Source organism: Mauremys mutica, chromosome 1 (assembly GCF_020497125.1).
Source record: "Mauremys mutica isolate MM-2020 ecotype Southern chromosome 1, ASM2049712v1, whole genome shotgun sequence".
NCBI lineage: Eukaryota > Metazoa > Chordata > Testudines > Geoemydidae > Mauremys > Mauremys mutica.
In genome coordinates, this window is record NC_059072.1 from 5,628,865 (window position 1) to 5,656,612 (window position 27,748).

General features: G+C 70.0%; 1 protein-coding gene across 1 annotated transcript in view; it reads left to right on the forward strand.

The window, feature by feature from the left end:
• The first annotated feature begins 1,233 nt into the window (after nt 1-1,233).
• Nucleotides 1,234-27,748, forward strand: part of LOC123343739 (kielin cysteine rich BMP regulator) — a 40,130-nt gene continuing 13,615 nt past the window's right edge. The window contains 22 exon segments of the mRNA XM_044979045.1: nt 1,234-1,285; nt 4,633-5,189; nt 6,396-6,468; nt 8,274-8,524; nt 11,510-11,693; nt 12,367-12,449; nt 13,446-13,539; nt 14,240-14,322; nt 14,573-14,666; nt 15,084-15,163; nt 15,311-15,396; nt 16,339-16,429; nt 17,070-17,169; nt 19,878-19,963; nt 20,265-20,358; nt 20,943-21,095; nt 22,003-22,109; nt 23,499-23,592; nt 23,980-24,153; nt 25,273-25,355; nt 25,893-25,986; nt 26,457-26,677. Of these exon segments, the coding sequence (XP_044834980.1) occupies nt 1,279-1,285; nt 4,633-5,189; nt 6,396-6,468; nt 8,274-8,524; nt 11,510-11,693; nt 12,367-12,449; nt 13,446-13,539; nt 14,240-14,322; nt 14,573-14,666; nt 15,084-15,163; nt 15,311-15,396; nt 16,339-16,429; nt 17,070-17,169; nt 19,878-19,963; nt 20,265-20,358; nt 20,943-21,095; nt 22,003-22,109; nt 23,499-23,592; nt 23,980-24,153; nt 25,273-25,355; nt 25,893-25,986; nt 26,457-26,677 (2,889 nt within the window). The 5' untranslated portion in view covers nt 1,234-1,278.

A 27,748-nucleotide genomic window follows, 5' to 3' on the forward strand; every position in this document is an offset into this window, starting at 1 on the left:
TGAACTAATTCTCTCCCTTGACTCTGCTGTTGAATGCTCCAAATCGTGATTTAGAGACTTCAAGTAGCAGATAATCCACCAGCAAGCGACCCCTGCCCCATGCTTTGGAGGAAGGCGAAAAACCTCCAGGGCTACTGCCAATCTACCCTGGAGGAAAATTCCTTCCCGACCCCAAATATGGCGATCAGCTGAACCCCGAGCATGCGGGCAAGACTCTCCAGCCAGACCCTCTGGAAAAAGGCTAACAATATCCCAACATTCACCCTTTGTACTAATTACCAGTGTGGCACGTTATTGACCTATTGACTAAACCCGTTATCCTATCGTACCATCCCCTCCATAAACTTATCCAGCTTAATCTTAAAGTCATGGAGGTCCTTCGCCCCCACTGTTTCCCTCGGTAGGCTGTTCATCTCAGATCTGCTTTGAGTTTCAAGAGGGGGAAACCTTAAGCCACAAGGATTGAGATCCCCAGTCACTGACTGGAGCCACCCTGAATATGGACATTGGACTATAACCTCTGGACTGTTTCTAAAAGGACTTTTGGCAACTACAAGCTCATCTCTGCTGTATCTGAACCTCAAGAATTGAACTCAAGTCTGTCTGTAGATTGATCTTTTAACCAACACTCTCTCTCACTTTTCGTTTTTAACAATTTTTAGCTTAGTTAATAAGAATTGGCTGTGGCGTGTATTTTGGGTAAGATCTAAGTTATAATTGGACCTGGGTGTGTGGCTGATCCTTTGGGACTGGAAGAACCTTTTCTTTTATACGATGAAGTAAGATTATTCAGGAATCATCATCATATCTGACGTGTGTGTCTGGACGGAGGCCTGAGGCTGGGCGCTTGAAGGGAACTGTGTGGTTTGGGCTTCTCAGTGACCAGTGAGGTACTATTGAAGCTGCTTTGTGCTGGTTTGGTATTGGAATAACCACCAGCTGCTGGGGTTTGTCTGCCCCGTTTGGTTTGCAGTTCACCCTGATTGAGTGACCTCAGCTGGCTCCCATGGGCAGCACCCTCACACCCTTTTTTAATCTTTGAATCAAAGCCATAGGAATAGACAAGACTTGTTTGTTACACCCCAAGCCCTGAGCACACACCCACCCTTCTACCTCTAACACTGCAGGCTGCATTTCAAAGCTCTGCTCATTTACAGATCTGCCTAACCAGGCTCTAGAGCTGGGCCCTGGGTCAGGCCAGTCTGGGAGTTATTAACTCTTCTGGCCCTGTCACCGTTCAATGAGATGTGACATTACACTGAGAACCTCACATGCCGTATGGTAGGTAGGTGGTGGGAAAAGGTTGCTGCCCCTGGCCCTTTGGCTCGGGCTGGCGGCGCTTTCCCTGCAGGCCCCGGCGGGCGGCGAGCCGGGCCCCGAGCTCCCCTACGGCGAGACCGGTGAGTGAGCCCTGCTCCGACGGCCCGGCCGAGGCGACCCACGTGCCCCGCCGGCTCCTCCCGGGCGTCGGGATCCGCTGCCCCAGGCTTCGCCTGCTGGAGCGCGGCTCGCCGGGCTTGGCTGGGGGGTTCTCAGCGGGGGGCTCGGGGCTGGCTTGGTGGCACGGGGTCCCTGCTGCAGGGCCTGGCGCTGGCCCTGGAAGGGGTGAGCCCCCGCTGGGCTCAGGGCGGTTCCCTGGGGTGCCAGGCAGCCCTGGGCCCCCATGGAGAGTCCGAGAAGACAACGGCCCCTGGTAACTAACGCCCCTGGAGCCCCCGGCCGGGTGAGCAGCCGGGGACCCAGGGGCTGGGAGGAGGCCAGGGGAGGAGGCCCACAGAGAACAGAAGAGGGGCCAGGTGGGGGCTGCTGGACGGAGGAGATGAACCAGGCTCAGGGGGCTGGGGGCCGGGGGCCGAGCCAGGCGATAACTTCCCCTTCTCTGGGCTAACCAAGGACTTTCCAGGCTGTGTCCAGACATCCGATAACCCGACTCCCTGGCCCCGCTGGCTGAGTCCTGGCAGGTGCGGGGGGGGCTGCTCCCTTTGGGGGTGCGGGTCTCCCCGGGGGGTCCAGCCAGGACTCGCTGCAGGGAGCTCCCGGCCGGACGCAGGGGGACTGGGGGCGCCAGGATTGGGTGCCAGGAGGCGGGGAAGCCAGGGGAGCATGTGACCCTGCAGGGGCCCAGGGCAGCGGGCTGGGGACCCGTGACCCCCCATTTCACAGCCGGAACCGAAGCAGGGAAACCAGGGGTCAGGTTTGCACAAGAGCCGGGGCTTGGCCCGCAGGGTTCTGGACCCTGCCCGGGCAGGTTCGGGCCCTTGGCCCGGGGCTCGGCTCAGTCGCGCTCCGGGCCGAGCTGTCCCCGCCCCTGGTGGGGGGGAGACGCCCCCTTCGCCCAGCTCTGAGCGGGTCCCTTCCGCGCTGCCTCTCGCCCGGCTCCGCTCCGGGTTTTCGCTCCGGCCCCCAGAGGGTCCCGGCGCCGGCCCCCTTCCCCGCAGGGGGGTCCCGCTCCCGCCGCCGCATTGGCACCGAGGGGCGCACGGAGACCGGAGCGCGCCCGGCTGCTGCTCCCCGCGCCGCCGCCCCCCCAGCTCCGCTCCCCGCCGGCCGCCCCGGCTGTGCCCCCAGAGGGGACGGGCGCGGTCCCGGGCCGCTCCCGCTCCGGGCCAAGGCGGAGCCCGGCTGCGCTGCGGGGGGTGGCGCGGGGGCCCCCCGCCCCGTGCGCCCTGCGCCCCCCGCCCCGTGCGCCCCGCGCCGCGCTGCCGCCTGGCTCTGCCCCGGGGGCTCCCTCCCCGCAGCTAAACGTTACAGGGCGGGACCCCGGGACCCGATCCGGCCCCCGGCCCCGTGCGCCCCCCGCCCCGTGCGCCCCCCGCCCCGTGCGCCCTGCGCCCCCCGCCCCGTGCGCCGCGCTGCCGCCTGGCTCTGCCCCGGGGGCTCCCTCCCCGCAGCTAAACGTTACAGGGCGGGACCCCGGGCCCCGCTCCGGCCGCTCTCCCCCCGCGCTCCGGGCCCCCGGGCCCGATCCGGCCGCTCTCCCCCCGCGCTCCGGGCCCCCGGGCCCGATCCGGCCGCTCTCCCCCCGCGCTCCGGGCGCCCGGCCCCGATCCGGCCGCTCTCCCCCCGCGCTCCGGGCCCCCGGCCCCGATCCGGCCGCTCTCCCCCCGCGCTCCGGGCCCCCGGCCCCGATCCGGCCGCTCTCCCCCCGCGCTCCGGGCGCCTGGCCCCGATCCGGCCGCTCTCCCCCCGCGCTCCGGGCGCCTGGCCCCGGGCGCTCGGCCCATGGCGCGGCTGCCCCTGGCCCTTTGGCTCGGGCTGGCGGCGCTCTCCCTGCAGGCCCCGGCGGGCGGCGAGCCGGGCCCCGAGCTCCCCCCGCTCCCCTACGGCGAGACCGGTGAGTGAGCCCCGCTCCGACGGCCCGGCCGAGGCGACCCACGTGCCCCGCCGGCTCCTCCCGGGCGTCGGGATCCGCTGCCCCACGGGGCCCCGCTGGGCTCGGGGTTCGCCTGCTGGAGCGCGGCTCGCCGGGCTTGGCTGGCGGGTTCTCAGCGGGGGGCTCGGGGCTGGCTTGGTGGCACGGGGGTCCCTGCTGGGGGGCCTGGCGCTGGCCCTGGAAGGGGTGAGCCCCCGCTGGGCTCAGGGCGGTTCCCTGGGGCGCCAGGCAGCACTTTGGGCCTAGTCACGTTTCTTCTTCCCCGGGGGTCAGGCTGGTCCCTTCATTCCCACCCGCTCCACGTGCTGCTTCGGCCTGGGCACGGGGCAGGGGGAGCGTGACATGAGCCGGGCGAGAGCCCAGGGCGTGGGGCTGGGTTCCCCTGGGGCCTGTTCCCTCCAGCGGGCCTGCCGGCTGGGACCCAGGCGTCCGGGAGCCCCGGTGACGTGTGGCTGAGAACGCGGCACTCTGTGCAGCTGGCCTCCCACGCCCCTCCCGGGCCATCTCCAGATGTTCCTGCCTCTGGCATCTCACCAGATGTGGGGACACTAAAGACACGCGGGCCGGTGCCCTGGGGCATGGATCCCACTGGGCTGGGAGTGGGGGATCCTGGTGCCGGTGTCCCCAGGCACAGACCCTGCTGGGCTGGGGGGGGGGGGGAGTGAATCCCAGTGAGATCCAAGGTGTCTGTCTCTCTCCTGCCAGTGCCCCCCAGGCAGCCCTCCACTCCCTCCAGCTTCCTCAGCAGGGCTCCCCCGCACAGGGCTCCTGCAGGCTGCATGTGAGCCCAGCCCCTGGCACGCCATCCCCAGCACAGCTGCACAGAGCTGTCAGGAACAGCCGGGGACCCCCCAGCCATCCACCCCCCAGCCCAGCAGGGTCTCTGCCGGGGCACCAGTATCCAGCCCCAGCCGCAGCCCCGCACCGGGGTGAGGAGATGGGGGGGGGGGGGGGGCTCTTCATTCCCATTTCTTCCGCCTCGCGGCTCCCACTGGGTCACCGTGCACAGGGCCAGCGGCCCATGGCTGGCTGGGGGCAGGTTTCGTGAGGGTCCCCAGCTCCCCTTTGCTCAGGGTAGGCTCCAGGCCCCTTGGGATTCGGCATCGGTCCAGCCAGGGACTCAGCGTGAAAGTGGGGACCGGGGGGGTCCCAGCAGAGACCCCCAAAGTCCCACCTGGGCCGACGGCTCTGCAGACGGAGAGGAGCAGGGGCAGGGGAGATCCGCATTGCTAACCCCCCCGCCCCTGCTTGCTTCGCAGTCATTGACCTGCTGGAGGCGCTGAACGTCACCCGCTCCGTCCGGGGCGTCAGCAGGGCCGCGGGCCCCGAGCCGGGCGTGCCGGCCTGGAAGTTCCGCCAGCGGGTGCCCCACCTGACGCTGCCCTGGGACTACGCCGTCTACCTGCTGGCCAGCTCGCAGGGCGCCCTGGGCTTCCACTTCGTGGCCAGGCAGAGCCGGGGCTCGGCGGGCACCCTCATCTCCCTGGTGTCGCCGGCCGCCGCCGCGCGGGACGGGCGCCCGCTGCTGCAGCTGGCATCCAGCGCCCGCGCCAACCAGCTGCGGCTGGACTACCGCGCCGGGCCCGGCATGGAGCCCGCCTCGCTGCTCTTCCCCGGAGGCAGCCCCTTGGCCCGGGGCCGCTGGGCCCGGCTGGCCCTCGACCTGCAGCCCCACCGCCTGGCGCTCTTCGTGGACTGCCACCCGGCTGTGCTCCTGGAGGGGGGCGGCCCGGGGGATGCGCTCAGCCTGCTGCTGCCCCTCGACCTGCAGGTCACCTTCGCCAGCCTGCCCGGGGACGCGGCCAGCAAGTTCCTGGTGAGCCCGGCACCCGCAGGGAGCTGCCCCGGCTCCGGCACCCGGGCTGCCCTCTCGGGGGCTCTGCTACTGTCCTCCCTGAGCTAGGGCCTGGCGGCAGCGGGAGGCTCCCCCCCACCGCCTTCTGCCCCCTAAGCTCAGAACTGTCTCCCTCCCCAGCTCTGCTGGTGCCCCTCAGTCCTGACCCACGGCCCTGTGCCATCCCAGCCCTGGGCACCCCCCATACACAGCTCTGCTGGTGCCCCTCAGTCCTGACCCACGGCCCTGTGCCATCCCAGCCCTGGGCACCCCCCATACACAGCTCTGCCAGTGCCCCTCAGTCCTGACCCACGGCCCTGTGCCATCCCAGCCCTGGGCACCCCCCATACACAGCTCTGCCCGTGCCCCTCAGTCCCGACCCACGGCCCTGTGCCATCCCAGCCCTGGGCTCCCCTCGTACACAGCTCTGCCGGTGCCCCTCAGTCCCGACCCACGGCCCCCTCCTACCCCAGCCCTGGGCTCCCCCCGTACACAGCTCTGCCGGTGCCCCTCAGTCCCGACCCACGGCCCCCTCCTACCCCAGCCCTGGGCTCCCCCCGTACACAGCTCTGCCGGTGCCCCTCAGCCCCGACCCGCAGCCCCGTCCTACCCCAGCCCTGGGCTCCCCCCGTACACAGCTCTGCTGGTGCCCCTCAGCCCCGACCCGCAGCCCCCTGCTACCCCAGCCCTGGGCTCCCCCCATACACAGCTCTGCCGGTGCCCCTCAGTCCCGACCCACGGCCCCCTGCTACCCCAGCCCTGGGCTCCCCCCCTACACAGCTCTGCCGGTGCCCCTCAGTCCCGACCCGCCGCCCCCTGCTACCCCAGCCCTGGGCTCCCCTCGTACACAGCTCTGCCGGTGCCCCTCAGCCCCGACCCGCAGCCCCGTCCTACCCCAGCCCTGGGCTCCCCTCGTACACAGCTCTGACGGTGCCCCTCAGCCCCGACCCGCAGCCCCCTGCTACCCCAGCCCTGGGCTCCCCCCATACACAGCTCTGCCGGTGCCCCTCAGTCCCGACCCGCAGCCCCCTGCTACCCCAGGCCTGGGCACCACACACAGCCATCCAGACCCTCCCGCACACCCCAGTTTCATGGGCGCGGTGACGTTTGGCAGAGGGCAGCACCTGTTCTCTCTCGCCCGGTACTGCTGGGCGACCCAGAGCCTGACGGGCTTCGCTTTCGCTGCAGGGATATTGGCAGACGGCTGAGATCTCCCCCAGCGGGTTCCCACGCCGGCCGTGGCACTGCGAGAACCTGGCAGGTAGGAGCCGGCCAAGGCCGCTGGGCTGGGCTGGGCTGGGCTGGGCTGGGGGGTGCATCTCCAGGGCTGGATGGGGCCCCACGGGGAGAGAGCTGCAGAAATCAGCATGGCCCCTGCTTAGCAGAGTGCAAGACACCGCAGAACCCTGCCCCCCCCATGGAGCGCTTGGCAGATCTTGGGGGGACACGCGGGGAAGCTGAGGACGGGGGGCCATTAGGGCGAGGAAGGGGGCAGCCCAGGCCGTCCCCTCTGGGGATCTGGGGTCGGCCGGTCACCGGGGCTGGGCCCTGGCCAGGTGTCTAGCCAGCCCTGGCCATGTGATGCCCCCCCCCCCGTCCTTCCCCAGGGGCCTGGCTGCTCCTGGCCCCTGGACGCCCCCCCCACTCTAACCACTAGAGCCCACTCCCCTCCCAGAGCTGGGATAGATCCAGGTCTCTGTTCTCAGCCGTGCGGCTACAATCACTCTGGGCCCGGTCCCCCGGCCCGTCCTCCCCCCCCCAGCCGCCCTCCCTGGGCTCCTCCCCCCCCCCCCCCCGCATCTCTCCCCGCTGGCCTCAATTCCAGCCCTGGCAGCGTAACAGCAGCTGCCCCCGCGGCTGCCCCCGGCCTCCTCTGCTAACGAGCGAGCGGGGCCCTGGGCTGGGGCCAGCTCCACTCCACTGCCCCCATTGAGCCAGGGGGCTGGGCCCTCAGCTGCGCCGGGTGCAGGCTCCCGGCCCCCGCCTGTGGGTTAACCCCCCTCCCGAGCGCCCCAGCCTGCCCCCCCCCCCGGGCAGTCAGTCTGGGAGGGAATCGGGCGCCCAGAGGCCACCCCCCGGAGCCTGGGCCGGAGGCCGAGGAGGAGCTGGGGGGCGGGGAGTGGAGGGTTCAGGGCCTGGCTGGCTGTGGCACAGACGCTGCCCACGTGCTCCCGTCCCCGGGCCAGGCGGCCCCGTACTGCTCCAGCTGCCCCTCCGCACCAAGGCCAGGCGCCGGGGCAGCCCCCCATCCTCCCCTGCCCCTCTGATCTCCCCCTCCCCCGTCTGAGCCCAGCCTGGAACCGGCTGCCGGCCGCTCACCATGGCCAGTGCCAGGACGGGGCTGCCCTTGGCACTGGCTGCCGGGCAAGGGGGAACCGGCTGCTGGCTGTGCTCTGGGTGCTGGGCCCACCCTCGGCTCGGCTGGCGGGCGCTGGGTGCCCATGGCAGCCGGGCGTGTGAGCTGAGCATGGGTGGGGTGTATCGGGGGAGGGGCCCCCAGGTATCAGCCCCCCCACTCCTGCAGCGTGGAGGTGATGTGGGCTCGGCTGCTGAGGTCTCTGGGGAAGGTCTCCGTCTCGTCACCCGGCCTGTCCCCGCTGCCGTCACCAAAGGCCCCGTGGATGTTGCCCGCCCTGGCCCGGCCCTTGCCCAGCCTCCTGGTGGCACCGGTGCAGGTCCCCGGCTCCCAGGCAGCAGGGAATCCCCCCTAACTCCTAGCAGTCTAGAGCCCATGACACGCACCAGGGCAGCTCTGCATCCGTCCAGCAGAGGGCTGGGCTGGGCACCAGCCACCTAACAGGTGCCCTGGGGGCTGCTGGGAACCGGCTTGGAGCTGTCTGGGGGGAGGGGTTCCCAGGGGAGCAGCGAGGGCTGGGGCACACGGAGCCCCCATTTATCCCTTCCCTCCTCCCCGCAGCTCCCGGTACCCCTTGTATCCGGCGTCCAGGCAGCCATGGGTTTCCACGGGGACGGGCGAGCCAGGCCAGGTGGGGGATGGGGGTGGAATTGGACCCAACGCTGCGGCACCATCTCCCCTGTTCACGCCCTGCCTGCGGTGCCTTGCAGACCCCTTCCCCGTGCCACACACCCTGGTGGAGGAGGGGGACCTGGCCGAGCCCCCCTTTGATCAAGGATCCCCCCTGGCCCCGGAGCCGCCGGCCCTCGCCGACATCCGCAACTACCAGCAGCAGCCCGGCGAGCCTGAGTTCCCCCCGGGGGTGGCACAGCCCCAGCCGGGCGCCCTGGAGGAGAGGGTGCAGCAGCTGGAGGAGCTGGTGGATGGATTCGGGGCCGCGCTGGACGAGGTCAAAGCGCAGGTAGGAGCCGGGGGCGCGGCCCAGCGGGAGGAAACGCTCCGGGGAAAAGGCCTCCGGAGAGCGGGCAGCTCCTCCCAGGCGGTAGGAAAGGTGCCGCTGCAGATAAAACTACACAGGGGGCAGGACAGAGAGAACAATTCGATTTATGACCAATAACTAATATCTTAATCCTTATACACCCGCGATGCAGTAGGGACTGTCTGCGTGGGGGAGGGGAGAGCAGGGGGACCTGAGCCTGGAACCTGAGCCTTCCTGGCTGGCTGAGAGGCACTGCGAGTCCCAGGAGCAGGGGTGCAGGGCCTGACTCCCCCACACGCCGTGACATTATTAGGTGTGTAGGTATTATACCTCACCCCCCCCCCCCATATGTTCTGCAGCTGCTGCATCGTTACCAGTCCTGGACATCGCTTGAGTTTGCAGCTGGGTTTGTAGCTTGTGGCGGTAACTGGCCAGGAAAGCCGGGCACAAGGACGGGCTGGGTCTCTGCTGGGCAGGCGCCGATGCCCTTCCCTGTTGGCAGCAGAACGTTACCCTCCAAAGTCTCCCGTCTCACCCAGCCTTTTTGTAGGCTTGAGTTTGAATCCAGAGTCTCTAGGTCTTGCTGTGTCCGGCTGCCTCTGGGTTTGGTGATCGATCACCCGGCAATTGCTGGCGACTTTCAGCCTCAGACCTGGCTTTGATCTTCCTTCTATTGCACCTTTCCTTTCTAGGGTGGGCTCTGCTGACTTTGTTAGGGCTCCTGTCTGCAGCCTCGCCCGGCCGGTGGGGTTTGAACGTTATTTCTTCAGGACAGGCTGGGGCTGGAGGTCAATTCCATCATCCACCCAGACCTCAGCCACACGTCTAAACTAACTGATAAGAGTACAGCAGGGTTTGCAAAAGGGAAGGTTGGAGCCAGTTTTTACAAAATGGAGCGAGCGTTTTAAACTGGGGTTTGAATTCAATATGGCAAACAGTGACCAGAAGTTACAGTGTAGGCACGCGTAGTGGATGGTGAACAGACGATAACACTATTGCGGTACTGAAACAGTGCAAGTCTCAGGGATTTAAGCAGGAATTGGACTGATAGTGAAACTTACAAAGGCAGCAGGCTGAACAACTGTGGCTCTTAACAAGCATCTTAATTGTTAATTAGCCAGTTATTGGGGTAACCGGTTTTCTGAATGAATGTTGCTTCATTCGTAAAATGTTATTTATGAAGTTCTATTCATAAAGTGAACATTAAAAACAATTTCATTCATCAGTTCTACCCAGACTGCCCCAGGGCAGGGGAGCTGGCGGGTTTCACGCACAAAGGCAGTAAATGGCGAGCGGATACTTCACACGGGTTGTATTACCCCCAGGCCCCGCCAGGCAAGGCCCAGCGTGAAGCCTGGCTGGAGAGGTGATGAGCTGGATTCAGGTCGGCAGGGCCTGGTGACATTCACCCCTCCCGCAGCAATCCCAGAACCGAGACCTGGCCACCGGGTGAGGGCCCAGGAGGCTGGAGAGAGGAAAACGTGGCCCCTGCCCTGAGAAAGGGGAACAAACAGGACCCGGCAGCCTGGCTTTGGTGCCTGGAGGCTCGGGACGCATCGGCTTGTGGGCACTAGATGAGGGGTTCTCAAACTTTCGTACTGGGGACCCCTTTGCGTAGCGACCCCCCTTGTACATTACAAACACTTTTCAAGATATTTCTCACCATTCTAAATGCTGGCGGCAAGGCGGGGTTTGGGGTGGAGGCTGACAGCTCACGACCCCCGTGTAATAACCTTGCCACCCCCTGAGGGGCCCTTACCCCCAGTTTGAGACCCCCTGGCCTAGGGGATAGCAGGAGCAGCCAGCAGAGATTGCCTGGAACAAAGCAACCTCTTTGCCTTCTTGGCCGGGGTTACTGGCCGGGGGGGGGCTGTAGCTGTGATGTAGCTTGATTTTCCGTAAGGCTTTTGACACGGTCCCATGTGACGTTCCCTAGAGAAACGGGGTCGTGATGAAATTGCTGTAAGATGGACGTGAAACTTGACCTCCAAGAGTCAGTACCGGGGTTCACGGGCCAGCGGGGAGGCCGTATCGGGTGGGGTCCCGCAGGGCTCAGTGCTGGGTCCGGGACTGGTCAATATTTTCATTACTGACCTGGTTCACGGATTGGCAAATACGCGGATGAAGATTGCAGGTGACGCCCGACTGGGAGGGGTTGCAAGCACTTGGGTGGGGCAGGGTCAGAACTGGCAAATGGGAGAATTGGTCTGAATTTATCAAGCTGAGATTCAGTACAGACGGGTGCAGAGAGAAATGGCAGGAGAAATGAAAAGCGAAGGACCGGCCGGCTCGGTGGTAGCACTGGTGAAACGGAGCCGGGGGCTTCAGCGGCGCGTCTGTTGAATGAGAGTCGGCAGGGGTGGAAAAGGCGAATCCGGTCTGGGGTGTGTTTGCAAAGCCCGATCTCGGGGGCCAGGTTAGAACACGGGGCCTGTTTACTCTGCAGAGAAGCCGACTGAGGGGGACCCGAGACCAGCCTGTCTGCAGAGGACGGGGGTCACTTCTCCACTGAAGGCAGGACAGGTTTGGGTTGGGTAGGAGGAAAAACGTTCTTGCTCTCAGGGTTGTTCAGCTCTGGACCAGGCTTCTGGGGGGCGTCGTGGGATCCCTGACACGGGGGGTTCTGGCAGGGCTGGTCCAGGTCTGTATGATCCTGCCTCAGCGCAGGGGTCTGGATGTGACGGCTCGAGGTCCCATCCAGCCCTGACTCTATGAGACTCACCCCCTTCCTGACCCCACTCAGGAATAGTCCAGGCTCCCAGCCCCCTGCTCTAACCACTGGATCCCACTGCCCTCCCAGAGCTGGGATAGAACCCAGGAGTCCTGGGTCCCAGCCCCCTGCTCCAACCACTGGACCCCACTGCCCTCCCAGAGCTGGGCTAGAACCCAGGAGTCCAGGCTCCCCCCTCCCCCAACTGCCCACTAGACCCCAGCCCGCGCTCACGCCTCGCCCGCTGTCTCCTGCAGAACTCGGAGCTGCTGGCCCGCGTGAAGTCCCTGGAGAGCTGCGAGTGCCGGCGGCCGGTGTGCGTGTGGGCGGGGACGCAGCGCGAGGACGGAGCCTCCTGGGACAAGGACGACTGCACCACCTGCGTCTGCCTGCAGGGGGCGGCGCGGTGCTCGGCGCGCCAGGACCGGCCCCAGTGCCTCGGTGAGCAGGGGGCCGGGGCCCTGCTGTGCAGAGAGACCCGCGCTCCTGTGGGGGGCGCTGTGCCATTCAGCGCTGGCTGCCGGTGCTCCGGGCTCCATGCCCAGCGTGCCCGGTGCTGCGCGGAGATGGGCTGGGTGCGGCTGGCTGGCACCGAGCTTTGCCTCTCAGCCGCCTGCGGCTCTCCTGCCTCTGGCTGAGCGACGGCCGCCAGGGTAACAGCTCTAGTGCTGCTGCTGGGGGGAGTTCCCCCTTCAGCGCCGCTGCTGACAAGCTGGAAATCCCTCCGGGCGCCCAGAGGGGAGCAGGTCTCAGGGGAGGCAGGGGTTGCCTGGGGAGGTGGGCGCGGGGCTCGGACCCGGTGCCCCAGGGAGGGAACATGTGTGCACACGTGTGTTCTCCTGGTGCCCCGCGTGCCCTCCCCAGCCGGGCTCATGGCCCCATCGCTCGCAGTCTATTGGCTGCCGTGACCTGGCCACACCTCTTCCCCCTGCCGAGCCCTGCCCCCTCCCCCCCAGCCCAGCACCCCCCACGAAACTCTCACCCGGCTCCCCCCAGCCCATTGCCCCCTGCATAGCCCCCTCCCCACAGCACAGCGCCCCCTGCCGAACACCTTGCTCCCTGTGGGCCGGGGGAGGGGGGTGTCCGTGTCTCCCGACCACTCTCCTGTGCCCAGGCTGCGAGTACGACGGGCAGCGGTACCAGGACGGAGACGCCTTCCTGGCCACGTCCAACCCCTGCATGAACTGCTCCTGCCTGGTGAGACCCTGCGCTCTGGGGGGGGGAAGGGCAGAGGAAGGGGGGCCAGGACGGGGGTCACAAGGGCTGTGGGTCAGGCCTGAGGGGCACCAGCAGAGCTGGGTGAGGGGAGCCCGGGGCAGGGCTAACGGGGCTGCGGGTCGGGAGTGAGGGGCACCGGCAGAGCTGGGTGAGGGGAGCCCCCCAGGGGACGGGATCCCCCAGGGAATGGAGTGGGGCTGGATCCCCCCAGGGATGGGACCCCCAGGGGACGTGGTGGGGCTGGATCCCCCCAGGGATGGGACCCCCAGGGGACGGGGTGGGGCTGGATCCCTCCAGGGGATGGGACCCCCAGGGGGCGGGGTGGGGCTGGATCCCCCCAGGGACGGGACCCCCAGGGGGCGGGGTGGGGCTGGATCCCCCCGGGGATGGGACCCCCAGGGGACGGGGTGGGGCTGGATCCCCCCAGGGATGGGACCCCCAGGGGACGGGGTGGGGCTGGATCCCTCCAGGGGATGGGACCCCCAGGGGGCGGGGTGGGGCTGGATCCCCCCGGGGACGGGACCCCCAGGGGACGGGGTGGGGCTGGATCCCCCCAGGGACGGGACCCCCAGGGGACGGGGTGGGGCTGGATCCCCCCAGGGATGGGACCCCCAGGGGACGGGGTGGGGCTGGATCCCCCCAGGGACGGGACCCCCAGGGGGCGGGGTGGGGCTGGAGCCCCCCAGGGACGGGACCCCCAGGGGGCGGGGTGGGGCTGGATCCCCCCAGGGATGGGACCCCCAGGGGACGGGGTGGGGCTGGATCCCCCCAGGGATGGGACCCCCAGGGGACGGGTCGGAGCTGGATCCCCCCAGGGGACGGGACCCCCCAGGGGCTGGGATCGGGCTGGGACCCCCCAGGGGCTGGGATTGGGACGGGACCCCCAGGGGGCGGGGTGGGGCTGGATCCCCCCAGGGACGGGACCCCCAGGGGGCAGGGTGGGGTCGGTTCACCGGCTGTGTCTCTCTTGCCCAGGAAGGGAATGTCCAGTGCTTCCGACTCGTCTGCCCGCAGCTCCACTGCGCCACCCAGGAGGAGGTGCCCGGGGCCTGCTGCCCCCGCTGCCAGGGTGAGCCCAGGGGGAGGCAGTGGGGGGAGCAGGGGGCACTGCAGGGTGAGTGGGGGGAGGGGAGGTGGGTGCTGGGCGGGGCAGGGTCAGGCCCTTTTAACAGGAGACGAGAACCTTCCACTGCAGGGAGATGCCCCAGCCCTGCCGGTGCCCCTCACTCCCGACCCGCAGCCCCTGCTAGCCCTGTCCTGGGCTCCCCCCCAGCCCTGCCGGTGCCCCTCACTCCCGACCCGCAGCCCCTGCTAGCCCTGTCCTGGGCTCCCCCCCAGCCCTGCTGGTGCCCCTCACTCCCGACCTGCAGCCCCTGCTAGCCCTGTCCTGGGCTCCCCCCCAGCCCTGCCGGTGCCCCTCACTCCCGACCCGCAGCCCCTGCTATTCCCGCCCTGTGCTCTCCCCCCCCCCCCGCTGGTGCCCCTCACTCCCAACTCATGGCTCCTGCTAGTCCAGCCCTGCTGGTGCCCCTCACTCCCGACCCGCAGCCCCTGCTACCTCTGTCCTGGGCTCCCCCCCAGCCCTGCCGGTGCCCCTCACTCCCGACCTGCAGCCCCTGCTACCTCTGTCCTGGGCTCCCCCCCAGCCCTGCTGGTGCCCCTCACTCCCGACCCGCAGCCCCGCTCTCCCTGCCCCCGCTAGCCGGGGTCTGGGCTCAGCGATGGCCGGGGTCTAGGGACCCGGTTGACGCCGGTTCTCTCCCGCCCAGGCTGTGTGGACGGAGCCGCCCGGCGGGAGCACGGTGAGGAGTGGGCGCCGCGTGCAGACCCCTGCCAGAGCTGCCGGTGCTTGGTAAGACCATGCCCCCCCCATGTCCCTGGGCAGGGCCTGGGGGCCCCCATCCCCTCAGGCCTCAGGGCACCCCCTGCCTGCGCCCTCCCCCGCTCCTCAGGGCAGAGCTCTATCCCGAGGCTCCGCCCCCAGCCTGGCACAGGCTCCGCCCCTCCCATTATTTGGCTGCACCCTTTCCAGGGGGCCCTGGGGCTGGGGGGGGGGGCCCGTGAGCAGCCCCCGGCAGCCCTGACCCCCTCGCCCCGCACAGGAGGGCCGCGCCGTGTGCAGGAAGAGGCAGTGCGCCAGGCTGTGCCGTCACCCTGCCAGCCCCCGGCCGGGCACCTGCTGCCCCGTCTGCGACGGTGAGCCAGGGGCGGGGCTCCGCGCGGGGGGCGGGGCAGGGTCGGTGGGGAAGTGGGTCGGTCCCACGGGGTCGTTGGGGGGCCATTGCTGGATGGCTCCCTGGGGTGAGGGGGGGCCCTGGTCGTGCCAGGGCCAGTGCCCCCCTCCCAGCCCTGGGGGCCCCCCGAGGGGTGCGGGCTCCGTGGTCCCTGCGTGGGGGCCTGGCTGGTGCCGGGCGGGGTGGGGAGGTGAGCGCTGGGCTGAGGCCCAGCAAACTTGCCGCGTGCCCTGGCCGCGGGGCCGGCCCCGTGCCTGAGGGGGAGGCCCCTGGGTGCCCGTCCCACCCGGCCAGGGGGCGGTGCGAGGGCTGTGGCTATCCCGGGGGGGACGGGGGCTGGGGGGGCACCCTGAGCCTGCCCCGCTCTGTCTCCCTGCAGGCTGCTCGCTGGACGGCCGGGAGTTTGCCAGCGGGGAGCCGGTGCCCAGCGGGGAGCCCTGCACCCAGTGCGCCTGCGTGGTGAGTGCTTGGGCCGGGGTGGGGGAAGGGCCCAGGCTGGGAGGGGTCAAGGCAGCATGTGGGGCTGGGCCCTGGGGCTCCCCCAGACCAGGGTTGGGGGGGGCTGGGGCAGCGTCTGGTAAACTGGGGGGCGCCTGTGTCGTGCAGAGCGGGAACGTGTTGTGCAAACCCACCGGCTGCCCGGCTGCCCCCTGCCCGGAGCCCGTCCGGAGACCTGGCGAGTGCTGCCCGCGGTGAGTGGGGCTGGGGGAGAGACGCCGCCCCCGGTGAGTGGGGCTGGGGGAGGGGCGCCGCCCGCGGTGAGTGGGGCGGGGGGAGGGGCGCGGCCCGCGGTGAGTGGGGCTGGGGGAGGGGCGCTGCCCGCGGTGAGTGAGGCTGGGGGAGGGGCACCGCCCGCGGGCGAGTGGGGCTGGGGGAGGGGCGCTGCCTTTGGGCGAGTGGGGCTGGGGGAGGGGCGCCGCCCACGGGCGAGTGGGGCTGGGGGAGGGGCGCTGCCCGTGGGAGAGTGGGGCTGGGGGAGGGGCACCGCCCCAGGGCGAGGGGGGCGGGGGGTGGGGCGCTGCCTTTGGGCGAGTGGGGCTGGGGGAGGGGCGCCGCCCCCGGTGAGTGGGGCTGGGGGAGGGGCGCTGCCCGTGGTGAGTGGGGCTGGGGGAGGGGCGCTGCCCGCGGGTGAGTGGGGCTGGGGGAGGGGCGCTGCCTTTGGGCTAGTGGGGCTGGGGGAGTGGCACCGCCCGCGGGCGAGTGGGGCTGGGGGAGGGGCGCTGCCTTTGGGCGAGTGGGGCTGGGGGAGGGGCGCCGCCCCCGGTGAGTGGGGCTGGGGGAGGGGCGCTGCCCGTGGACGAGTGGGTCTGGGGGAGGGGCACCGCCCGCGGTAAGTGGGGCTGGGGGAGGGGCGCCGCCCGTGGGCGAGTGGGGCTGGGGGAGGGGCGCTGCCTTTGGGCGAGTTGGGCTGGGGGAGGGGCGCCACCCGCGGTGAGTGGGGCTGGGGGAGGGGCTGGGGCCCTTCCCGCGGGCGAGTGGGGCTGGGGGGCTGGTAAGGGGGACCACGGCCTGGAGTGACTGGGGGGCTGGGGGCAGGTAGCCAGGGGGAGGGGAGGGCTGGGGTGCTGTTTGCAGTGGGGAGTGCCAGGGGCCGGGGTGCCCTGGCTGCGCTGCCACCGCCCGCCTCGCCCTAGGTGCCAGGACTGCCTCTCCGGCACCCAGCCCGTCCCGGACGGCGCCGTCTTCACCCCCCCGCAGGAGCCCTGCCTCCGCTGCCGCTGCCAGGTGAGCCGGGCACAGGGCAGGCGCCCCCAGGAGCCCTCTCCATGGGCCACCCCCCGACCCCGCAGAGCCTGGGCCAGCTCCCGACCCCCAGGCCACGGTGCCCCGGGACGGCACAGCCCCTCCCCAAGGGATGCCAGTGCCCCGGGGGGGCCGCTGGCCTGGCAGCCGCACCCTGGGTGTCCCTGTGCTCCAGCTCAGCCGCTGGAGAGCTGCCAGGGCCGGCAGCTTGTGGGGCATCACGGCACTGGCTGCGGGGGAGGGGTTGGGACACTGGCTGTGAGTGCGGGGGTGGGGGCACGGGCTGCGGGGGGGGCAGGACATTGACTGTGAGGGTGAGGGCACTGGCTGCAGTGGGGGGCAGGACACTGGCTGTGAGGGTGGGGGCACTGGCTGCAGTGCGGGGCGGGACACTGGCTGTGAGGGTGGGGGCACGGGCTGCGGGGGGGCAGGACACTGGCTGCGAGGGTGGGGGCATGGGCTGCGGGGGGGCGGGACACTGGCTGTGAGGGTGGGGGCACTGGCTGCAGCGGGCCGGGCACCTGGGCATGGGGCAGTGTCGCGCTGGCAGAGGCTCTGTGCCAGGGGGTGGGAGCGGGGGCCTCTCGCCAGCGCCTGGCTGAGCTCTGGCTCGTGCCCGCAGGCCGGGGAGGTGTCGTGTGAGCGCCTGGAGCAGAGCTGCCCGCCCGCACCCTGCAGCCACCCTGGCACCGCCCCGGGCCAGTGCTGCCCAGCCTGCCACAGTGAGTAGCTGGTGGGGCAGGGCAGGGTGTGGGGGGCGTCCCTCCCGCTGAGTTCTGGGCAGGGCTGGCGCGTCCCTGTGCCCATCCCGCCCGGCTCACAGGGCCCAGCCCAGCCCGACCCCCGCCAGACCCGCCCGGGCCACTGGGCGGTCAGAGCCAGGTCTCTGAGGAGGGGGGGTCTGAGGGCACTGGGGTCTCTAAGCTGTTGGGGGGGGGTCTGAGGAGCTGGGGTCTCTGAGCGGGGGGGTGTCGTTGGGGTCTCTGAGCAGGCAGGGGGGTCTCTGGGGGTGCTGGGGTCTTTGAGCAGGCAGGGGGGGTCTCTGAGCAGGCAGAGGGGTCTCGGGGTTCTGGGGTCTCAAAGTGGGGGGTGTTACTGAGGTCATTGAGCAGGCAGGGGGGTCTCTGAGGATGCTGGGGTCTCTGAACAGGGGTTTCGCTGGGTTGTCTGAGGGGGCAGGGGGGTTTCTGGGGGTGCTGGGGTCTCTGAGGAGGCAGGGGGGTCTTTGGGGGTGCTGGGGTCACTGGGGGTGCTGGCATCTCTGAGGGGGCACGGGGAGTCTCTGAGCAGGCAGGGGGGTCTCTGGGGGTTCTGGGGTCTCAGAGTGGGGGTTGTCACTGAGGTCATTGAGCAGGCAGGGGGGTCTCTGAGGATGCTGGGGTCTCTGAGCAGGGGTTTCGCTGGGGTATCTGAGGGGGCAGGGGGGTCTCTGGGGGTGCTGGGGTCTCTGAGCAGGGGTTTCGCTGGGGTCTCTGAGGGGGCAGGGGGGTCTCTGGGGGTGCTGGGGTCTCTGAGCAGGGGTTTTGCTGGGGTCTCTGAGAGGGCAGGGGGGTTTCTGGGGGTGCTGGGGTCTCTGAGGAAGCAGGGGGGTCTCTGGGGGTGCTGGGGTCTCTGAGCAGGGGTTTCACTGGGGTCTCTGAGGAAGCAGGGGGGTCTCTGGGGGTGCTGGGGTCTCTGAGCAGGGGTTTCGCTGGGGTCTCTGAGGAGGCAGGGGGGTGTCTGGGGGTGCTGGGGTCTCTGCGCAGGGGTTTCGCTGGGGTCTCTGAGGAGGCAGGGGGGTCTCTGGGGGTGCTGGGGTCTCTGAGGGGGCAGGGGGGTCTCTGGGGATGCTGGGGTCTCTGAGGGGGCAGGGGGGTCTCTGGGGGTGCTGGGGTCTCTGAGCAGGGGTTTCGCTGGGGTCTCTGAGGGGGCAGGGGGGTCTCTGGGGGTGCTGGGGTCTCTGAGCAGGCAGGGGGTTTCTGGGGGTGCTGGGGTCTCTGAGCAGGGGTTTCGCTGGGGTCTCTGAGTGGGCAGGGGGGTTTCTGGGGTGCTGGGGTCTCTGAGGAAGCAGGGGGGTCTCTGGGGGTGCTGGGGTCTCTGAGCAGGGGTTTCGCTGGGGTCTCTGAGGGGGCAGGGGGAGTCTCTGGGGGTTCTGGGGTCTCTGAGGAGCCAGGGGGGTCTCTGGGGGTGCTGGGGTCTCTGAGCAGGGGTTTAGCTGGGGTCTCTGAGGAGGCAGGGGGGTCTCTGGGGGTGCTGGGGTCTCTGAGCAGGGGTTTCGCTGGGGTCTCTGAGTGGGCAGGGGGGGTTCTGGGGGTGCTGGGGTCTCTGAGGAGGCAGGGGGGTCTCTGGGGGTGCTGGGGTCTCTGAGCAGGGGTTTCGCTGGGGTCTCTGAGGAGGCAGGGGGGTGTCTGGGGGTGCTGGGGTCTCTGCGCAGGGGTTTCGCTGGGGTCTCTGAGTGGGCAGGGGGGATTCTGGGGGTGCTGGGGTCTCTGAGGGGGCAGGGGGGTCTCTGGGGGTGCTGGGGTCTCTGAGCAGGGGTTTCGCTGGGGTCTCTGAGGGGGCAGGGGGAGTCTCTGGGGGTTCTGGGGTCTCTGAGGAGCCAGGGGGGTCTCTGGGGGTGCTGGGGTCTCTGAGCAGGGGTTTCGCTGGGGTCTCTGAGGAGGCAGGGGGGTCTCTGGGGGTGCTGGGGTCTCTGAGCAGGGGTTTCGCTGGGGTCTCTGAGGGGGCAGGGGGAGTCTCTGGGGGTTCTGGGGTCTCTGAGGAGCCAGGGGGGTCTCTGGGGGTGCTGGGGTCTCTGAGCAGGGGTTTCGCTGGGGTCTCTGAGGAGGCAGGGGGGTGTCTGGGGGTGCTGGGGTCTCTGAGCAGGGGTTTCGCTGGGGTCTCTGAGTGGGCAGGGGGGTTTCTGGGGGTGCTGGGGTCTCTGAGGAGGCAGGGGGGTCTCTGGGGGTGCTGGGGTCTCTGAGCAGGGGTTTCGCTGGGGTCTCTGAGTGGGCAGGGGGGTTTCTGGGGGTGCTGGGGTCTCTGAGCAGGGGTTTCGCTGGGGTCTCTGAGTGGGCAGGGGGGTGGCGGGGGGTGCTGGGGTCTCTGAGGAGGCAGGGGGTCTCTGGGGGTGCTGGGGTCTCTGAGCAGGGGTTTCGCTGGGGTCTCTGAGTGGGCAGGGGGGTTTCTGGGGGTGCTGGGGTCTCTGAGCAGGGGTTTCGCTGGGGTCTCTGAGTGGGCAGGGGGGTTTCTGGGGGTGCTGGGGTCTCTGAGGAGGCAGGGGGGTCTCTGGGGGTGCTGGGGTCTCTGAGCGGGGGGTGGAGGCAGAGGGGGCCCTCTGAGGGCTCTGGGGTATCAGAGTTGGGGGGAGCACTGGGGTCTCGGAGCCGGCCTGGGGGTCTCGGGGGGTTCGGCTGGGGCTGGCAGGCTGCCCCCCGTGTGGGGCTCTTCACCCGTCTCTCTCCGCGGGCAGCGTGTGAGTACGAGGGGCGCCCGTACCGGCACGGAGAGACCTTCACGCCCCCAGGCCATGGGCCCTGCGCGCGGTGCACCTGCTCGGTGAGTGACCTCGGGGACTCCTGGGACGGTCGCACGTGGGTTGGGGGGGGCATCACCTCCACGTAACCAGCCCCCCCTGTGCGGGGGCCGCCCAGCCACCCGGGCACAGAGAGCAGGGGATGTGGGTCCCTGGCACTGAGCTAGGGCAGAGCAATGGAGGCCTGGGGGGTGCTCGGCTAGGGGAGGGCGGCTCTGGGGCTGAGTGGGGGTGGGCAGACCCGCCGAGGGGCTGGGCTGTGGGGGGACACTGGCACGCCCGGGTCTGTGCCCACACACCGCTGACCCCGGCTCTCTCATGCAGGCTGGGCACGTGCGGTGCCAGGAAGAGGGGTGCCCCCCCGTGCCCTGCGCCCAGCCCATCCGGGACCCCCAGCGCTGCTGCCCCATCTGCAAAGGTTGAGTAACGGCCGGTTCTGGGCCAGCCAAGGCAGGACGCTGGGAGCTGCCAGCCCGCGGGCATTGCCTGGGCTCGCCAGCCCTGGGGCAGCCCCCGACTGCAGCTGAGCCCGGGGCAGGGGAGCTGGGAGCGTAGGAATCAGGGGGACGGGACGGGAGGGCAGGGCCATGTAGGGGCCGGGAGCACAGGGGCCTGGGGGGCGGGACGGGAGGGCAGGGCCATGTAGGGGCCGGGAGCACAAGGGCCTGGGGGGCGGGACGGGAGGGCAGGGCCATGTAGGGGCCGGGAGCACAGGGGCCTGGGGGGCGGGACGGGAGGGCAGGGCCATGTAGGGGCCGGGAGCACAGGGGCCTGGGGGGCGGGACGGGAGGGCAGGGCCATGTAGGGGCTGGGAGCACAGGGCCCTGGGGGGCGGGACGGGAGGGCAGGGCCATGTAGGGGCCGGGAGCACAGGGCCCTTGCGGGGCGGGATGGGAGGACAGGGCCTGGTGGGGGGCTGGGACTGGAAGGGCCGGGGGGGTGAGCCGGCTGGGTCCCCGGGGGCTGTGGCAGGGAGCCCCCCTCACGCCCTGCCTCCCCCAGTGTGCGTGGTGGCCGGGGAGGAGTTCGAGGAGGGGGCGCAGTGGGAGCCGGACGGGGACCCCTGCACCACCTGTACCTGCCTTGCCAGAGAGCCCGTCTGCGGTGCCCTGCCGTGCCCGCCCGTCGCCTGCCAGCACCCCGCCCGGCGGAGCGGTGAGAGCCCCCCTCCCCCCACTGCACCCCCCGTTCCCGCCCGGCGGAGCGGTGAGAGCCCCCCTCCCCCCACTGCACCCCCCGTTCCCGCCCGGCGGAGCGGTGAGAGCCCCCCCTCCCCCTCCCCCCACTGCACCCCCCGTTCCCGCCCGGCGGAGCGGTGAGAACCCCCCTCCCCCCACTGCACCCCCCGTTCCCGCCCGGCGGAGCGGTGAGAACCCCCCTCCCCCCACTGCACCCCCCGTTCCCGCCCGGCGGAGCGGTGAGAGCCCCCCGACTGCCTCCTGCTCCCCCCCTCCCCCACTGAACCCCCCTCCCGTTCCCGCCCGGCGGAGCGGTGACAGCCCCTCCCCCACTGCCTCCTGCTCCCCCCCCCCCCACGGCACCCCCCGTTCCCGCCCGGCGGAGCGGTGACAGCCCCTCCCCCCCTGCTTCCTGCTCCCCCCCCACTGAACCCCCCGTTCCCGCCCGGCGGAGCGGTGACAGCCCCTCCCCCACTGCTTCCTGCTCCCCCCCCCCTGAACGCCCCATTCCCGCCCGGCGGAGCAGTGAGTGCTCCCCCCTCCCCCCTTGCCCTCCCCGCACTGCCCCCATCCTCCACTGCCCCCTACTCCACCCAGCTCAGGGGTGGGTGCCCACCTGGCCCCACCCCCTCCGTTCTCTGGCCCCCCTCAGTGCCCGGTACCGTCCATGGCCCCCGCCGGCCTGGCTCCGCACCCCGGGCTCCGGGGGTCTGCGTGGCACTGGGCCCATGGCAGACACTGGGCGCCATGGGTCCAGCCATGTGGGGGCACTCACCCCTCAGCGCCTCCTGCTGGCCCAGCCCCCGCCTGCCCTGGGGCCAGCCGTGGGGCGGGTGGGATCGGGGCACCCCGCTGCGCTAACCCGCCCGTCTCTCCTCGGCCAGGCGACTGCTGCCCGACCTGTGCCCAGTGCGCCTACCACCAGCACGTCTACGCCAACGGGCAGCCCTTCGCCGACCCCCACAGCCCCTGCCAGCGCTGCCAGTGCACGGTGAGGGGCGGCCCCTCCCCCCAGTGCCAGGCTGCAGCCCCATCCCCCCATGGGGTGTTGCCCCACGGGTACCTGGGCCTCGGGTACAGAGCCCAGCGGGGGCTGGAACCAATGGGGGGGTCTGAGCCGTGCTCAGCCTGGGGCCCCGCGGGGTGGGTCAGGGGAGGCGGGGAGCGCGGCCCTGGAGGATCTGGGTTCGGGGGGCAGAGCAGAGTGGGGGGGGCCGCGGGGTGGGACGGGGGAGGCTGGGAGCACAGCCCTGGGGGGATCTGGGGTTGGTGGCAGAGTAGGGGGAGGCCTGGGGGCCCCACGGGGTGAGACGGGGGAGGCTGGGAGCACAGCCACAGGGGGATCCGGGGTCAAGGGCAGAGCAGAGTGAGGGGGCCCCATGGGGTGGGTCCGGGGAGGCAGGGAGCACAGGCCCTGGGGGGATCCGGGGTCGGGGGCAGAACAGGGGGTGCTCTGGGGCCTGCGCTCCCAGCCTCCCCCGACCCACCCCATGGGGTTGGGGGCAGAGCAGGGTGGGGGGGGCCTGGGGGCCCCACGGGGTGGGTTGGGGGAGGCGGGGAGCTCAGGCCCTGGAGGGGTCTGGGGTCGGGGGCAGAGCAGGGGGGGGGGGGCCTGGGGGCCCCACCGGGGGCGTTGGGGGAGGCGGGGAGCGCAGGCCCTGGAGGGGTCTGGGGTCGGGGGCAGAGCAGGGTGGGGGGGCCTTGGGGCCCCACGGGGTGGGTTGGGGCAGGCAGGGAGCTCAGGCCCTGGGGGGATCCGGGGTCGGGGGCAGAGCGGGGGAGGGGGGCCTGGGGGCCCTGCAGGGTGGGTTGGGGGAGGCGGGGACCGCAGCCCCAGGGCGATCCAGGGTCAGGGGCAGAGTGGGGGAGGGGGCCCCATGGGGTGGGTTGGGGGAGGCGGGGAGCTCAGGCCCCGGGGGGATCCGGGGTCAGGGGCAGAGCGGGGGAGGGGGGCCTGGGGGCCCTGTGGGGTGGGCTGGGCTGGGGGAGGCGGGGAGCGCAGGCCCCGGGGGGATCCAGGGTCGGGGTCAGAGCGGGGGAGGGGGGCCTGGGGGCCCTGTGGGGTGGGCTGGGCTGGGGGAGGCGGGGAGCGCAGGCCCCGGGGGGATACGGGGTCGGGGGCAGAGCAGGGGAGGCCTGGGGGCCCCACAGGGTGGGTTGGGGGAGGCGGGGAGCTCAGGCCCCGGGGGGATCCGGGGTCGGGGGCAGAGCGGGGGAGGGGGGCCTGGGGGCCCTGTGGGGTGGGCTGGGCTGGGGGAGGCGGGGAGCGCAGGCCCCGGGGGGATACGGGGTCGGGGGCAGAGCAGGGGAGGCCTGGGGGCCCCACAGGGTGGGTCGGGGGGGCTCTCGGGAGCTGCCGTGACCTGGCCCCTGCCCGCAGGACGGGACCGTGCAGTGCTCGCCCGTCGCCTGCCCCCCGCCCAGCTGCCCCCGCCCGGAGAGGCAGCCCGGCCAGTGCTGCCCCACGTGCCCAGGTGAGTGGGCCGCTGAGGGGCTGGGCACTCCTGGGTTCCCTGCCCAGCTCTGCCCCAGACGGGGAGATGGCGCTGAGCTCCCCCACCCCGCCCCCGAGAGGCTGGTTCCCCAGGGACCCCTTGCAGAGGCAGCGAGTGGCCCCCAGAGGGCACTGTCACCCCGGGCACTGCCCTAGTGCGGACGTGCGGGGCTGGGGGGAGGGGCACGGGGCTGGCAGCCCCCTCGGAGCTCCCTGGGGAGCCTCCGCTGGGGGCTGCAAACGGAGGGGGGGGCTGGGGTGAGGGAGACAACCCTGGGGGGCTGGGCCTGAGGCCCCGTCACACCGAAGAGCCGGGGGGGCAGGACGGGGGGGGGTTGTTGGTTGCTGACATCCCCCCCCCCCGCAGGCTGCAGCATGGAGGGGGTCACGGTGGCGGCCGGCGAGCGGTTCCCCAGCCCGCGGGACCCCTGCCAGCTGTGTGTCTGCACCGCCGGGGACGTCAGCTGCTCTGCCCGCGACTGCCCCGGTGCCCTGTGCGCCCGCCCCCTGCCCGGCTCCTGCTGCCAGAACAACTGCAACGGTGAGAGGGTCCTGCACCCTGACCTCCTGCCACAGGCCAGTCCCCCCCACACCCCTGCCCACGGGGGCCACGGGCCAGTCCCCCCCCGATCCTCTGCCACGGGACCACGGGCCAGTCCCCCCCCACCCCCACCCCAACCCCCTGCCCGCAACTGCCCCGGTGCCCTGTGCGCCCGCCCCCTGCCCGGCTCCTGCTGCCAGAACAACTGCAACGGTGAGAGGGTCCCGCACCCCAACCCCCTGCCCGTAGGGGCCACAGGCCAGTCCCCCCCACACCCCAACCCCCTGCCCACGGGGGCCACGGGCCAGTCCCCCCCCGATCCTCTGCCACGGGGACCACGGGCCAGTCCCCCCCCGATCCTCTGCCACGGGACCACGGGCCAGTCCCCCCACACACACCCCAACCCCCTGCCCGCGACTGCCCCAGTGCCCTGTGCGCCCGCCCCCTGCCCGGCTCCTGCTGCCAGAACAACTGCAACGGTGAGAGGGTCCCGCACCCTGACCCCCTGCCTGCGGGGGCCACGGGCCAGTCCCCCCCCGATCCTCTGCCATGGGGGGCCACGGGCCAGTCCCCCCCCACACACCCCGACCCCCTGCCCACGGGGACCACGGGCCAGTCCCCCCCCACACACCCCAACCCCCTGCCCGCGACTGCCCCGGTGCCCTGTGTGCCCGCCCCCTGCCCGGCTCCTGCTGCCAGAACAACTGCAACGGTGAGAGGGTCCCACACCCGACCCCCTGCCACAGGCCAGTCCCCCCTACACACCCTGATCCTCTGCCTGCGGAGCCCACGGGCCAGTCCCTCCCCACACCCTGACCCCCTGCCCGCGGGGGCCATGGGCCAGTCCCCCCCCGATCCCCTGCCTGTGGGGGCCACTGGGCCATTCCACCCACCCCGAACATGGGGGACCCCACCAGGCTAGTTTCTCCAGCCCCAGTGGACATGGCTCTGCCTGGGCTGGGGGCAGATCGGGCGCCACTGCACTGGGCACAGACCCACTGGACGGAGTCTGGGCTGGCACCTCAGGGGCCCTCGCCCTCTGCCCCATCCTCCCAGCATGCACTGCAGAGGCGGGGTGCCCCCCGTTAACCCCCAGTGTCCCCGCTCGCTCTGCCCTAGGCTGCAGCTACGGGGGGAAGGAGTACCCCAACGGCGCCGAGTTCCCACACCCCACGCACCGCTGCAAGCAATGCCACTGCCTCGTAAGTGCCCGGGGGCGAGTGGGGGGCCTGGCCCGAGGCCGGCTCAGCGTGACCCACCGGACACCTGGGTCCCAGCCCGGGCTCTGCTGCTGCCTGCTGGGGGAAGCGGGGACCCATCGGGCAGCCAGCACCCCGGCCGGCCCCGCTCCCCGCGTTACAGGTGGGGGAACTGAGGCACAGAGCAGGCGAGCATGACAGAGCTGAGAATAGAACCCAGGCGTCCAGTGGCTGATCCACGGCCCCCGAGGGAGGGGCCCATTTAACCCCGTCCCTGCCACACTGGGGGCCGGGACGTCACAGCGGGCGGCGGTTTTCACGCTGTGCTGGGCAGGTAGCGGGTGCGGGGTGGGGTTGAGGGCTGGGCTGCTGGGCGGAGGCCCGGTGCTGGGGGCACAGTCTGGGGCAGGGGGCACGGGATGGGTGGGATGCTGTGCTGGGGCATAGTGTGGGGGGTGGGAAGGGGACTGGGAGGCAGGACTCCTGGGTTCTCTCCCCGGCGGTGCCTGGCTGGCTCTGACCTGCACCTCTCCCCTGCAGAACGGCAACGTTCAGTGTCTGTCACGGCGCTGCCCCCCCCTGCTCTGCGCGGAGCCCATTCTGGTGCCCGGCGGGTGCTGCCCCCAGTGCCCAGGTAGGCAGGAGCCCGATCGCTGCTGTTTCCTCCTTGGCCATGAAGGGGGAGGTCCCCTTCGCAGCAGCCCCCCATCTGTCCGGGGGGGGGGGCTGGGAGGTTCTGAGGGGCTGTTCGCTGGCAGGGCCAAGCTGAGCCCGGCCCATCTGGGCTCCTGGGAGGGGCCCCCCAGCGCCGACCCCACTGGCTAAACTTTCTGCTGCCTTGAAACCCGCCCCCACCATGGCCACGGTCAGAGCGAGCCCATCTCTGTGGCCTCCCGCCTGCCCAACTCTGAGCTCTGCTGGTGCCCCTCACTCCCGACCCGCAGCCCCCTGCTACCGCAGGCCTGGCCCCCACCCCCGTGCCCAACCCAGACTCCCGTGTAACGATGCTGGTTCTGGTGGGACCCAACGGAGAGTATCAGTCCAGGACAAATCGCTCAGAGCTGGGCAGTCACAGCCCCGGCTGGGGTTTCTCTGCACACCCAGGCAAACCAGCCCAGCCGGCCAGAGGGGACTTGGGTCTCACTTCACTGGCTGACCACAAGTCCCACCAGCAATTCCCTCAGACACTCCGGTTCCCCAGGATCACCACCAGGGCCGCTCGTTATGGGGACGAATGGTTATGGAAACCAACACCCCAGTACAAGAAAACGGTTCTCCTGATCCCCAAGGACCAAGCCCCAGACCCAGGTCAATATACAAGTCAGATCTTACCCACAAATCACGCTGGTGCCAATCCTTTAGAATCTAAAATCCAAAGCTTTATTCATAAAAGGAAAAAGGTAGAGGTGAGAGCTAGAATTGGTTAAATGGACTCAATTCCGTACAGTAACGGCAAAGTTCTTGGTTCAGGCTTGCGGCAGTGATGGAATTTACTGCAGGTTCAGATCAAGTCTCTGGAACATCCCCCGCTGGGCTGGGTCAGTCAGTCCTTTGCTCAGAGCTTCAGCTTGTAGCAAAGTCCCTCCAGAGGCAAGAAGCAGGACTGAAGACCAAATGGAGGAGCTGCAGCGGTTTTTTATGGTCTCTTGTCATGTGGCCTCTTTCTTTGTTCCCTAGACATTCATCCAGCACACGGCAAGAAAAAACCTGAGTTGTGTCCATAGGCAGGGCCCTGCCTGCCTTGCTGAGTGACAAGGCGTATCTGCCCTCTCTCCATGGGGCAATTGTCTAGCTGAGGGTCCTTCATGGGCCACCAAGCAGGCCAGGCAGAGCTGAGGCCAAACTGTCAGGGGTGTCCCCCAGAAGCAGGGCACGGGTTTGAAATACAGACGGGATCGAGCCAATATTCATAACTCTAAATACAGAAATGAAACCTGCCCCCAGCCAGCACAGTCAGAACCAGCCACCCAGAACCTTGTCTGAGGCACCTTGTTTGACCCCCTTCATATGAGATTTGGTGCCACTACAGGGCCTTGGTTGCCACAATGATCTATCTGGTCACAGGTCATATTAGAATCCTAGAAGCTCAGGGCTGGAAGGGCCCTCAGGAGGTCTCTAGTCCAACCCCCTGCTCCAAGCAGAGCCAGCCCCAGGCAGATTTTTACCCCAGATCCCTAGGTGGCCCCTCAAGGATTGAGCTCACACCCCTGGGCTTAGCAGCTCAATGCACAAATCACTGAGCTACCCCTATTAATAATGTCACCCCCCCCGATGCTCCTCACTCCCAATCCGCAGCCCCCTGCTGTCCCAGCCCTGGGGCATTGGTTGGACTGAGACTTGGGGGTTCCCTTCCCTCCTGCCCTGGGCTATGCCTGTGGGTGTCGGGCGCTCTGTCC